We start from the raw sequence: 12,621 nt of genomic DNA, 5'->3' as shown, positions 1-12,621 counted from the left end.
TTTATTTACAAATATGGACAGGAATCATCTCAGATCAAACAGAGAGAGAGAGATGGGGAGGGAGGGAGGGAGGGAGGGAGGGAGGGAGGAAGGAAGGAAGGAAGGAAGGAAGGAAGGAAGGGAGGGAGGGAGGGAGGGAGGGAGGGAGGGAGGGAGGGGGAGAGAGAGAGAAAGAAAGAAAGAAAGAAAAAAGAAAGAAAGAAAAAGAAAGAAAGAAAGAAAATGCAGTAACTACTCTATTTAAGGTGCTTTGAAAAAACTGATCACCTTTGAATTACCCTTATGGAATCTAGACTCCTCTGAGAATCTGATGAAATGTACTCATTATTCAACAAATATATATTGAGTACCTATTACATGTCAGGCATGAGCAATTATAGGGGGCAGACTGCCAGTGTCTAGACCTGTCCCTGGACAAATCCACCTAACATTCTGCACGAAGTTTCAGAAACAGTGACCTCCTGAGTTTCATCCATAGACCCCAATACTACTCTCTCTCATATGATGGTGGTAGAGTACAAAATGGTAGAGTACAATAACCCCATGGAGAAAAATTTGTAAATATCTAGAAAATTACGTATGTATTTACCCTTTGACTGATCAATCTCACTTCTGGGATCCTATCTTGCAAAAATATGCAGTGATATATGCACAGGGTTGTTTTGCACTATTACTAAGGATAGCCAAATTGGGAACCCATCCAGATATTCATCATTAAAGGATTAATGAGATACAGCTACACAATGAATTATTGTGCAGATAAAAAGAAAATGAGGAAGATCTCCAAAATTGGGAGTGATCTCTAGAACACAATGTGAAGTGAAAAAAGGCAAGATGAAGAACTTGCGTATAGTATGCCGTCTTTTGTATTAGCAACATCAGTGGGGAAAGGAATGTGTATGTGTGTATACATAAATGTAGTCATAAAAACAAACTAAAAACCGGCACAAACGAACCTAATTCCCCATCAAGCTGCGTGTCTTAACCACACAGAGAAAAGAATTATTACAACTGAGTATGGAACACAGTATCCTCATCGTACTTCTTCAATGGGATAATACTCTAAAGACAAATCTCAATGTCATTTGAAACAGTAACAATTTAAAAGGGAACAGATTCCTGCTGCTACTCCAGAAAGATAACAAACACATGGGAAGGGTACCGTGGTCCGTAAGGAGAAACCTCCCAAGTGGGATTGGTCTCAAACCTACGCAAGCTGCATCTCGTTAACAGCGGAACCCAGGTGAAACTCGTTACCTCGCTTGGTTTGTTTCCTGCCCATGAAACAGCGACAATACCCATCTCAAAAGCCTGTTGTAAGGAATATTATTTTTCATACACAGCAACAGGCATCTTGGCTCATACATAAGAAAGCCCCTTCCCACAGAAACAGCTGCCTCAAGCCTGGAGAAGCTGTCAGAAGAAATAGAAGGCGGTTCCTCGCTCATGCCTGGGAGAAAGCCGGCCGAGTAGGAAAGGAAGGGATCAGGTAGGGTTGCCAGTTTTGCAAAGAAAAATACAGGATGCCCAGTTAAATTTAAATATCAGATAAACAAGGAGTAATTTTGTATTATACCATATTTGTGCTAAAAAGCGCAAAATCTGTGAAATTCAGATTTAACTGGGTACGCCGAATTTAATCTGGCAACCCTGGATTCCGAGCGCTTCGGCTGGTTTTCCATGCCGGGTCCGCGGAAGGGTGCCCGCCTCCCCTGCCCCTCCAAATGGCGCGTCGCCGCTCACCACCGAGGAGGAGGACCCAGCCGCTGAGGTGCCCACGGAGTCCGGCGCTGAGCTAACCCTCTCTCGCCTCTGGAGCCTAGACGTCGCCTGAGCCCTACACCACTCGCAAGTTCCAACGGTCAAAACAGCCTCGGTCCGCCGGAACCCAGCCCAGCACCAGGAGCCTTTCTTCCAAGACGGCGCCTGCGTTCTAAACGCAGGCGGCTGACGCATGCGCCTACCTACCCGCTAGTCGCGTACCGTCGCTAGGCAACGAGCGTGCGCGCTCCAGGTGCGGGAGACTGCCAGGGGCAGAGAGGAAGGGGCGCCGGCGGAGAGCTGAGCGGACTGCCCCCGGCGGGGATCGGGGGAGGGGGCGCGCGGGCGGGGGTTGATCGGAGGCGGGGCCCGGAGGAGGATGTGCTGCAGAGAGCAGAGGCGGGCGGAGCGGGGCGGGGTAGGACGAGCAGTTGATAGCATGGGGCGCGCGAGGTGTGCAAGGTGCCGGGTGGAGAGCAGGGAGCACCCGGGTAGGTGAACAGAGACGTGCAAGCTAGAGGCTGTGAGGAGGGGCAGCCGAAAAGGGGAATCGAGCGAGCGGGGCCGGCAGGGGCGCACACTGGGAGAAAGAAAGGTCAGAGGGCTGGCCTGCGGGGCGAGGTGGGGCGGGGGGGAGTAGCCGCAAAGACTACCTGTAGGTGAAGCCCCACAGCCTTACGCCAGAGAAGACTAGCTACCTGAGCAGCCTGGTATTTTCCCAACTTAGCACCTTTGCATTTGCTGGTGACTTCTGCTTGGTTCCTGTCCACTGAAAAAAATCGCACATCTGAGAGCTGTGAGTTCAGTTTTATTTGGGGACTTAACTGGGGACTCTAGCCCTGGAGACAAATGCTCTGACAACTCTGAGAAACTGCTTCTGCTTGGAAGAGGTAAGGGGGGAGGTCAGCATATACGTGATTTTTGGAGAAGGGATACCTGCAATCAAACACATATCTAGGTAAAAGGTCACTGCTAGCCACCAGGCACAGATTAATTATTTTAGTGCTTTTCTAAGTATGGGAAGATGCAAGAAATTGGGTTTATAAAATTTTCTCCTGAAAATTTCTATTTGAAGGTCTGTTCTGTCAATTTTCCCAGAGAGCAGAGTTCCACATTCCTGATCTCCACCCTGAACTCCTTCCAGGGTGTGTTAGTGACTCAACAACTGCAGTGGCTAATGACTCAAGCCTAGTATAGCCAGCTGGCTGGGGACGTTCTTTAGTTGGCATTCCTTTCAGAACAAGCACAGGTACCCCCACCTCCAGGAAGCCTTCTAGCCTTTGCCATTTGCAGTCTTCCCTGGGCTAGTGGTTTGTGCACAGTCCTCAGCAAGCATTTCCCATGGCCTGTGTCAATTTATGTGGGGCAGTGCTGGGCAGGAGATGCCTCATTAACCATTAGTTGAGGTAATTAGTAAGTGCCGGCGTGGGCACTGACAAATGGAAGGGAGCATGAGCTCTTGCCTGGGCCCGCAAACATCAGAACCCTCACTGCTTAAGTCAAGAAATATTTGCTGAGCAAATACTGAGTGCCCAACACTAAGGATGTGGTGTGAACAAAGACAATCCCTATACTTAGCACCCCGCTTACTGAATGCAGGGTCATGAGCAAGGAGGTCCAGTATAAGCAGACCCTCAGAGGAGCCCTGGGAAACTGAAACATAACCCCCTCCTCACTGGTGAGTGTGGCTTGATTTGGTGGGGAGTGGGCTATAAAATGCACCCCTTTGGTTCCTCCCTCTCCAGGCTCACATGGTGGCTCTTTGTTTCTGGCTCTGCTGTTTTCACATCAAGTCTTAGTGACCGTCAGGTCAGTGTATTTTGTTGAGACCATTGTTGAAAATGTGCAGATGCTTTCTCCAGAAAGGGTTTGCCACACCTGCTGCAGTGTGGCAGCCACCAAGGACCAGGCAGTGGAGAGGCTTCCTGGGAATGCAGAGTTGGTGATTCCGCCCTCTGGGAAGGGCAGTTCTACTGTGATAAAGGCAGAGGACACCTGTAACTGTGTCACCTGGGGATTTTGTTAAAATGCAGACTCTCAGTCTGTAAGTCTGAGGTGGGACCTGGGAATCTGCACTTCAACAACCTCCAGGTGAAGCAGTGCTGCTGACAGGGGACCACACTTTGAGTAGAAGGGGTGTGGAAGACAGTTTATTCAGGTGCTTTGGTTCAGGTGGGCCACAGATTGGCAGAAGGAGCCACCACACATCCCATCCCCACCCTCCATCATTACCCCAAACGTAGTGACTTTAAACATTGATTTATGATCTTACAGTTTTTGAAGTTTGAAATCGAAGATGAATCTTACAGAGCTAAAACCAAAGTATCAGCAGGGCTGGCTCCTTCTGGAGGCTTTAGGGGAGAATGTGTTTCCTTGCCTTTTCCAGCTTCTAGAGGCTACCTACACTCCTTGGCTTATGGCCCTGAATCACATCACCTTTTCTTCCCCTGCTTCCATCACCACATCTCCTTCTACCCTGTCTGACTTTACTGTGTCCCTCTTATAAAGACCCTTGGGATTACATTGTGCCTACCTGGATAATCCAGTAAAATTTCCCCCAAGCAAACTGCTTAATTTAATCACATCTGCAAAGTCCCCTTTGCCATATAAGGTAACATATTTCATAGGTTCCAGGTATTAGGATGTGGACACTTTGGAAAGTCATTATCCAGCCCTACCACACTGTGTATTTTCTAAGGACAAGGACATTTTCTTACTTACTCATATTTCAATTACCAAAACCAGGAATTTTAACCCTGATACAATTCTATTATGTAATCACAATTCACATTCAGTTTTTCCAACAACGTCCTTTACAGAATTCTATTTTCTGGTCCAGATCCAACCCAGGATCATGTGTTGCATGTAGTTGTGATGGCTGTTTAGACTCCTTTGATCTGGACTGGGGCCTCATCTTTTTTTTTTTTTAATATTTTGGCCGCACCGCGCAGCTTGCAGATCTCAGTTCCCCGACCAGCGGTCAAACCCAGGCCACAGCAGGGACAGCACAGCACCGAATGCTAACCACTAGGCCACCAGGGATCTCCTGGCCTCATCTTTTTTTGTCTTTCATGATCTTGACATTTTTAAGAGTACAGGCCAGTTGTAGACTGTCTCTTAATTTGGCTTACTTGATGTTTCCTCAATCAGATTCTAGTTTTGCATTTGGAGCAGGAATCTACAGAAATGTATTATGTCCTACTAAGAAGTGCATCGCATCAGGAGACACATGATGTTATTTTGTCCCTTTACTGGTGATGTTTACTTTGATCAGTTGGTTAACATTGTGTCAGCCAAGTTTCACTACTGTAAAGTTTCCATGTTTACTTTGGAATTAATCCATAATTTGTGGGGAGAAACTTTGAGAATATATATAAATATCCTATTCCTTGTCAAATATTCACGAAGTTTTAGTGCTCATATCTTGATAGCTGCTTCAGTTATACTATAATGGTTTCAAAATGTTTCTTTAACTGCATTATTCTTTCCACATTTATTAGTTGGCATTCTACTTTAAGAAAGAACTTACCTGCTCTCCCATTCACTTGTTTATTCCTACACGGACTCATGGATTCTTATTTTATTCAATTGGTTATAATCCATTACAGTCATTATTAATTTTGGTGGCCAAATTGCCCCAGGTTTGGCTAGTAGCAGCCCCTTCAAGCTGGCTCCTGTGTCCCCAACCATTTTATTTTTTAGCATTTCCTTTCTGGGACAACAAAACATTCCAGGGTTATTAGACATTTCCCGCCCTGATCTTGGAATTAGTCATTTCTCCAAGGAACCTTGATTCTTTTTAAGTGGTGAAGCCTATTTAAAAGCAAATTCTAATGGAATATTACTCAGCCATAAAAAGAACGAAATTGAGTTATTTGCAGTGAGGTGGATGGACCTAGAAACTGTCATACAGAGTGAAGTAAGTCAGAAAGAGAAAAACAAATACCATATGCTAACACATATATATAGAATCTAAAAAAAAAAAAAGGTTCTGAAGAACCTAGGGGCAGGACAGGAATAAAGGCGCAGACGTAGAGAATGGACTTGAGGACATGGGGAAGGGAAGGGTAAGCTGGGACGAAGTGAAAGAGCGGCATGGACATATATACACTACCAGATGTAAAATAGATAGCTAGTGGAAAGCAGCCACATAGCACAGGGAGATCAGCTTGGTGCTTTGTGACCACCTAGAGGGCTGGGATAGGGAGGGTGGGAGGGAGACGCAAGAGGGAAGAGAGATGGGGATATATGTATATGTATAGCTGATTCACTTTGTTATACAGCAGAAACTAACACACCACTGTAAAGCAATTATACTCCAATAAAGATGTTAAAAATAAATAAATAAAAGCAAATTCTGTGGGGAAGGGATAGATTGGGAGTTTGGGGTTAGCAGATGCAAACTGTTATATATAGAATGGATAAACAACAAGGTCCTACTGTATAGCACAGGGAACTATATTCAATATCCTGTGATAAACCATAATGGAAAAGAACACAAAGAAGAATACATATATAAGTATAACTGAATCACTTTGCCATACATCAGAAATTAACACAACATTGTAAATCAACTATGCCTCAATTTTTTTAAAAAAGCAAGTTCTGTGTGTTCATTGCTACTGAGGTGTTTTTGCTTCTAAGCGTTTGCAGTGGAAAGAGCTGGGAATTTTTTTTTCTTTATTCGTATCTATCTATCTATCTACTTATCTTTCCCTCCTTAAACTGAAAAATGCCTCCAGAAAATGTTAGGAATTGATCTAAGCCTTTATTATTCACTTTATTATTAGCTCTTTTGGAGTTAAAATATGTCAGCTTCAGGAACATAGAGATGTTCAGGAATAGGCTGGGTGCTAGGCCATTTCATGTTGCAATCTTCCACTGTAACAGCTAATATTTATTAAACATGTACTACACGCCAGGCTATGTGCTTCACATGTTTTTTTTTTTAATTTTTATTTATTTATTTATTATTGGCTGTGTTGGGTCTTCGTTGCTGCGCGTGGGCTTTCTCTAGTTGTAGAGAGTGAGGGCTACTCTTCGATGCGGTGCACAGGCTTCTCATTGTGGTGGCTTCACTTGTTGTGGAGCACGGGCTCTAGAGCGCAGGCTCAGTAGTTGTGGCGCACAGGCTTAGTTGCTCAGAGGCATGTGGGATCTTCCCAGACCAGGGCTTGAACCCGTGTCCCCTGCATTGGCAGGCAGATTCTTAACCACTGCGCCACCAGGGAAGCCCACTTCACATGTATTTATTACCTCTTTTAATCCTCACAGTTATGAGATACATGTTTTTGTTATTCTGTTCCACAAATCAGGAAACTGAGGCTCAGAGAGACTTAGTAAGTTGCTGAAGATCACGCAGCTAATAAAAAGCAGAGCCAGGACTGGAACTTGGTCTGTCTGATCTCAAATTCTACATTCCTACTGCTACACTACACCTCCACTCCTAACTTATGGTTTAACTCAGGCTTCATTCCCTCCAATTCTTGACATCTGATTAAGAGTAAATCCAGGGGTTCAACTCAACCTAAAGTAGTTTCTTGCTTAATTAAGCAATAGAAAATGGCATATTTTCTAGCTACAGTGCTTTGCATTCTCCCTCCCTCTCCTCCTCAGGTCTTCTCAGTGGTCTGTTGTGAAATAGATAAGCCTGTCTTATCTATGTCACAGATGACTGTAGCTCCCAACCTCACAATAGTGCAGCTTGCTGGGTGCTCAGAGCCCCTCCTGGGCCCTCTTGCCTGCTCAGTTATTTCCTCCCTACTCAAGGGTAGAGAGTCGTGTAGTGGAGGCCTTAGCCACTTTTAAGCACCAATCCGCCAAGCTCCTCTCAGGCCTGATGAGCCCCGGGACCTATTTACTGACCTAGGAGAGCTGGAGAGCTTTAGAAAAAAGTCCATTTGAATGTAAGAGCTATTGGCAAGTACCTATGTATTTATTGGTTCTTTGGGGAAGGATGGGCTCCAGAAGCATCTCATATTTGTCCTGAAATGAATCTACATTGGTTAGAATGTGTCTATTTTTTATGTCCAATTAGATTTGTGAAATAGTGTGACCCTGTTTGACGTTTTCCAAACCCACCAGGATGGAAACCGAATACCTGAAGAGGTGCTTTGGAAATTGCCTGGCCCAGGCGCTGGCAGAGGTGGCAAAGGTTCAGCCCAATGACCCCATAGAGTACCTGGCTCACTGGCTTTATCATTACAAGAAAACGGCGATGGCAAAAGAAAAGGTATGTGTGCGCACAGGGTCGACCTGGGGAGGGCTTTCAGCTTTCCCAGAGGAATTTGAAATCCAAGGCACCACTCTGGAGCTGGCCTGGGGAGTGTCATGGTTTATTCCACTTTTGAGGATGGCTTAGGCCCAGATATCCCTGAAGTATAGGGAGTCTGGGGGCTGAAGAGAGAATCCAACTCAGAGGAGTTGTGGGGTTGGTGGGTTTGGAGATACTAGCAGGTTGAAGCTAGTTAGTTACAGGAGCAAAGTCAGGAGGCCTGAAGGGCCCGGGACCTGTCCTGGGAGGGTCCCTGCTTCCGAGGACTGACCTTATTGTACTCTGTCATATTGCCCCAGGATAGGCAAGAGAAGATCCAGCTGCAAGAAGAATATGAAAATAGCCTCAAAGAAACCAGAGTGACAGAAATGCTGATGCAAGAAGAGTGTGAGATTCAACAGAAGTGTGAAAAGTGTCATCCCGTGGTGGGTACCAGGAAATCTGCAAGACAGCTCAACCACAGTGCAAAGTGCACTGAGGCTCCCAAAGCCTACTTTTCCCTCCATATTCATATGTTTGTATGTAAATCAATCTTATTGACAATCCTTGTCAATAAAATCCTTGTAATGAACAAAGAAAATGCTTTAAGGCAATTCCATTTTCTATGTCAGGGAATACATTACATGTTACTGGTTTGAAAAATCTAATTTGTCACTTGGAACATATATTTCCATACAAGATCCTTTGAATCCTTTTCAAAAATAACTCAATATTTTTCAGAAACCAAATATGGTTTCTAGTATATACTTCAGGTATATTATTTAATTTATTATATACTATTTACTTAAGTATTTAATTTAATATATGCTATTTATTTATGTATCAAGCCACAGATGTCTCCTCTGTGTTGCTCTAATAGCGGTCATGAATTATTAACTTAGAATCATTGGAAACAACTGTGTATTCATTCATCTGACAAGCATATCTTTTATCCTGCACAATTTTTGCCAGTCTTCTGAAAAACACCTTGTGTCATTTTGTGCTTTCTGCAAAGTGCATGACACCTGGAGAGTGAATTCACTTATTGAACTTGATATCTGGCATCTTTTTAACTATCACTCTGTCCTGTGCATGAAAATCTTTAATGTAGTCCTATACGATTTACTAGCTTTTGCTAGTTTCAAAGCCAACTTTGATGAAGACATGAAAATATTAGGCTTATGTACATTTATATCAATATTCTCAGATTTCCTCATAATTAATAGATTTATATTTTTAAGTCTGGATGTTTTATAAATAAAAGAAAGATAGTTTCCTACTACAGTCTGAAAATAGTAGTTGAACGAACTCTCCCTCAGGAACGGTTCATTCTTGGAACAGTTGTTGGGAGATGATAGAATTGAGATCATTAAGCAAAAATTGTCATCGTCACCTTGCTGCCCACTCTAATCCTTTTCTAACACCATGCTTCACTGTTAATAGAAATATAAATATATAAAGTAGGGAAAGACTCCCAAAACTCTACCCTGGTTTTATGATGCCTTTATTAAAGAACACTTCGCTCACATCAACGTTTTGAATTGTCCCTTTGTGTTACCCTCAGGAGGTTTTGTACCCTGAAGCAGTATTTCTTAGCAAGATTCGGATGAGTAAAAGGTTTGCTGTTCTTTTGCCAAGTGTGAGACAATCAGCAATTGTCAGGGAAGATGAGAAATGAGAGCCAGCCTGATGCCTGCTCTATGTGCAAGTTCTCAGCTTTAGGAAAGAGTTCATGTGCAAATTGTGGTTATGGAAATCGATTCCCTTTGTTAGAAGGAAATAAAGAGAACACGACAGTGATGTAAAACAAAGCTTAGTGCTTACATGGCAAGGGAGAGCCACATCATCCAAGAGCAAGTTGCTCTCCTAGTATAAATTGAAAGAGCTAGATAAAGGGCAAAGAGGTGGAGGTACATCAAATAAGATGAGATTCTAAGTTCTGGTTTCTTGTCGCTCAAGGTGACTAGCAAATTATTCCTTGCTACTGTCATCTTTAGATTTCATCACCAGAGCTTTAAAACTTACTGAAATAGCCCCAGGATAGGTTGCATAGGATTTCAGCAGGCCTGCTGATTTAGCTGACGGGCTTTTCCGCCTATACTAAAAGCTTTGCAAGATTTTCCTTAATATCTTAAAACCATCATTGCTTTTAGTACCCCAGATTGAATACTGCTGGTCCGATGGATGTGTCAAAAGGGGAGTAGAAACAGCACTATGTGTGGTAGAGATCATACCTAATTATGGGAATCAAGAAGGGACTCACAGAGGAGATAACATTTAAGTCAGACCTAGAAGAAAGCTGGCAAAAGTTGCCCTTATATTGATTTCTCTTCATTAAGCAGAGGCAGCTTTGAGTAAGTAAACCATTATTCTGTTTCTAAGTCTGAAAACAGTCCCTTTGATATAAAGATCTGAGCCATACAGATGTTTTAGAAATAAGTTTTTATGGAAACAATACATAGATTTGCTGCATAGATTCATAGCACTTTGGAGTTAGAAGGTCTTAGAGATCATGTGGGCAAGTACTCCACAGACCTCGCTGCAGTGCCCCATAGGGTCCACTGTTGAGTGGACAATGGACAAAGATGGGGGTAGAGATGGCCAGTAGAGCTCAAGCTCCAAGCTTCCTACCTCACCAGGGACTGCAATTACATGGATGCTTGATATCATCTCATAGGTCACTGAGACTGCATTCATTTCTTCCATCTTTTTTCCTCTGTGCTTCAGTTTGGATAATTTCCATTGATCTGTCTTCAAGTTAACTGATCCATTCTCCTGCAGTGTCCAATCCTATTTAGGAATTCAATGAATTTTTTTCATTTCAGATATTTTCTCAATTCTAGAACTTCTATCTGGTTCCTTTCTATGATTTCCATTTTCTCTGCTGATATACCCTATCTTTTCACTCATCATGGCCATTTTTCTCCTTTCAATTTTAAAAAATATTTATAATCACTGTTTTAAGTTCTTGTCTGCCAGTCTCATCATCTTTGTCATTTTGAGGTCTCTTTCTATTAAATACTTTTTCTCTAGATTATGGTTCACATTTTCCTACTTCTTCACATGTCTAGTAATTATTACTTGTATGCTAAACATTGTAGATTATACTTTATAGGGCATCTAGATTGTGTAGTTTTCCTTTAAAAGGTGTTGAATTTTGTTCTGTTAGGCAGTTAAATTATTGGTGAATTATCTTGATCCAATTAGATTTGTTTCATGCTTTGCTGGATTAGGTCTTTTTCAGTTTTGTTCAGTCTTGGGCATGAAAATGGCAGTATTGTATTCTTGCCATGCCCAGTATGTTTAGTCTCTGCTAATGACTTTTTTCTCTCCTGTCTTCTATTTAGCCACTGATATCTGTAGCGAGTTCCACAAAGAAGACCATGTTCATGCAGGAGAACACAAAACCCCTTGAGAAGGAAGCCTTGAAGCAGGAATCCCTGCCAGGAACTTCCAGTATGATTCCAGGAATGCCTCAACAGATTCCTTCTTCAGAGCCATCTGTCCAGGTTGACTGGAACACTGAAACTCCACAAGACATAAATTACCAGGCTTTTCAGCATGAAATTGCTTCTGAAATGCATCCTGGCTCCAAATCTCCTCCCTAGGTTATAGAAGGTAGATGATTCTAGTGATGCTTCTCTCAAAGCTGCAGGCTGAGAAAATGGCCAGCTAGAAGAGCTCTTACTTGAAGATGATTAACTATGTGGATTAAACCAAGATATGAGAGGCTGTGGAAGGAGGTGTCTGCAGGGACTCTCCAGCCCAAGTCCTGTCCTGACAGCCATGAAAACCCCTTAATCATGTGAAGATTTGAACTACTTATAGGATAAAATAACTCATAGTAAGGATTTAAAATAAGTAACCAGGGCCTCCCTGGTGGCGCAGTGGTTAAGAATCCTCCTGCCAATGCGGGGGACACGGGTTCGAGCCCTGGTCCAGGAAGATCCCACATGCGGTGGAGCAACTAAGCCTGTGCGCCACAACTACTGAGCCTGTGCTCTAGGGCCCGTGTGCCACAACTACTGAGCCCACGTGCCACAGCTACTGAAGCCCGTGTGCCAAGAGCCCGTGCTCTGCAACAAGAGAAGCCACGACAATGAGAAGCCCGCGCACCGCAACGAAGAGTAGCTCCCATTCGCCACAACTAGAGAAAGCCCGCGTGCAGCAATGAAGACCCAACACAGCCTAAATAAATAAATAAAATACATTTATTAAAAAAAAAAAGTAACCAAACTGATGAGACTTTTTCCTTTTGCTTTATCATTTTATTTGGAGACTAGACAGTGAAGACATATCCATCTCATGTGTTCATATCTTAACTTTCGCTGAATTTTGCAGTCAGGCTTCTTGGAGTGTTTCCACATGTCCTTATTTTTGAAACAGCTCCAGTGACAGTAAAAGTTAGAAGTTTGACTTTTTTTTTCAATTACTTTCTATCTGTATTCATTCAAATATCATCTATATGCTGATGACTTGAGATTTATATCTTTAATCAAAATTTCCTTGAACTTGACTGCCTGTTTGACATTTCTCCTTGGATAACCAATGGACATCTCAAACCTAACTACAGTTGATGCTTGAACAACACAGGGCTTAATCCACAT

At 43.1% G+C, this 12,621-nt stretch overlaps 2 protein-coding genes across 13 annotated transcripts in view; one reads left to right on the top strand and one right to left on the bottom strand.

Moving 5' to 3' along the window:
- The window catches only part of DYDC1 (DPY30 domain containing 1), a 69,280-nt gene extending 67,361 nt beyond the window's left edge, over nt 1–1,919 (bottom strand). For 2 of the 5 annotated variants that reach the window (XR_014015086.1, XM_081224568.1), the window contains exon 1: nt 1,744–1,919. The gene's annotated coding sequence lies outside the window, so the exon portion shown is untranslated. The remainder of the gene's footprint in view (nt 1–1,743) is intronic. The other 3 variants (XM_081224570.1, XM_081224571.1, XM_081224569.1) reach the window with 3 other exon arrangements.
- Nucleotides 1,920–1,977: 58 nt separating this feature from the next.
- DYDC2 (DPY30 domain containing 2) lies at nt 1,978–12,255 on the top strand. 8 transcript variants are annotated; one of them, XM_081228658.1, is made up of 5 exons: nt 1,978–2,014; nt 2,489–2,651; nt 7,846–7,993; nt 8,335–8,460; nt 11,362–12,255. In XM_081228658.1, exons 3-5 carry the CDS (start codon nt 7,847–7,849, stop codon nt 11,620–11,622), a joined length of 534 nt encoding a protein of 177 aa, XP_081084784.1. In that variant the 5' UTR covers nt 1,978–2,014; nt 2,489–2,651; nt 7,846; the 3' UTR covers nt 11,623–12,255. The 8 variants fall into 8 exon arrangements, with proteins under 8 accessions (XP_081084784.1, XP_081084790.1, XP_081084789.1 ...); XM_081228659.1 differs by lacking the exon at nt 1,978–2,014 and adding an exon at nt 2,205–2,252; XM_081228660.1 differs by lacking the exon at nt 1,978–2,014 and adding an exon at nt 3,361–3,439 and having other exon boundaries at nt 2,401–2,651.
- The last annotated feature ends 366 nt before the right edge of the window (nt 12,256–12,621 follow it).

Source organism: Mesoplodon bidens (assembly GCF_964165515.1).
Source record: "Mesoplodon bidens genome assembly, chromosome: 1".
NCBI lineage: Eukaryota > Metazoa > Chordata > Mammalia > Artiodactyla > Ziphiidae > Mesoplodon > Mesoplodon bidens.
The sequence above is the reverse complement of the archived record's forward strand: the minus strand, read 5'-3'. Positions and strand labels throughout refer to the sequence as shown.

Bases quoted from the DNA above. Each gene is read 5' to 3' on its own strand.
- DYDC2 (XM_081228658.1), top strand. From the start codon at position 7,847: ATGGAAACCGAATACCTGAAGAGGTGCTTTGGAAATTGCCTGGCCCAG. The intron at 7,994-8,334 runs GTATGTGTGCGC...ATATTGCCCCAG, and splicing joins CGGCGATGGCAAAAGAAAAG to GATAGGCAAGAGAAGATCCA. The intron at 8,461-11,361 runs GTGGGTACCAGG...TCTTCTATTTAG, and splicing joins GTGAAAAGTGTCATCCCGTG to CCACTGATATCTGTAGCGAG.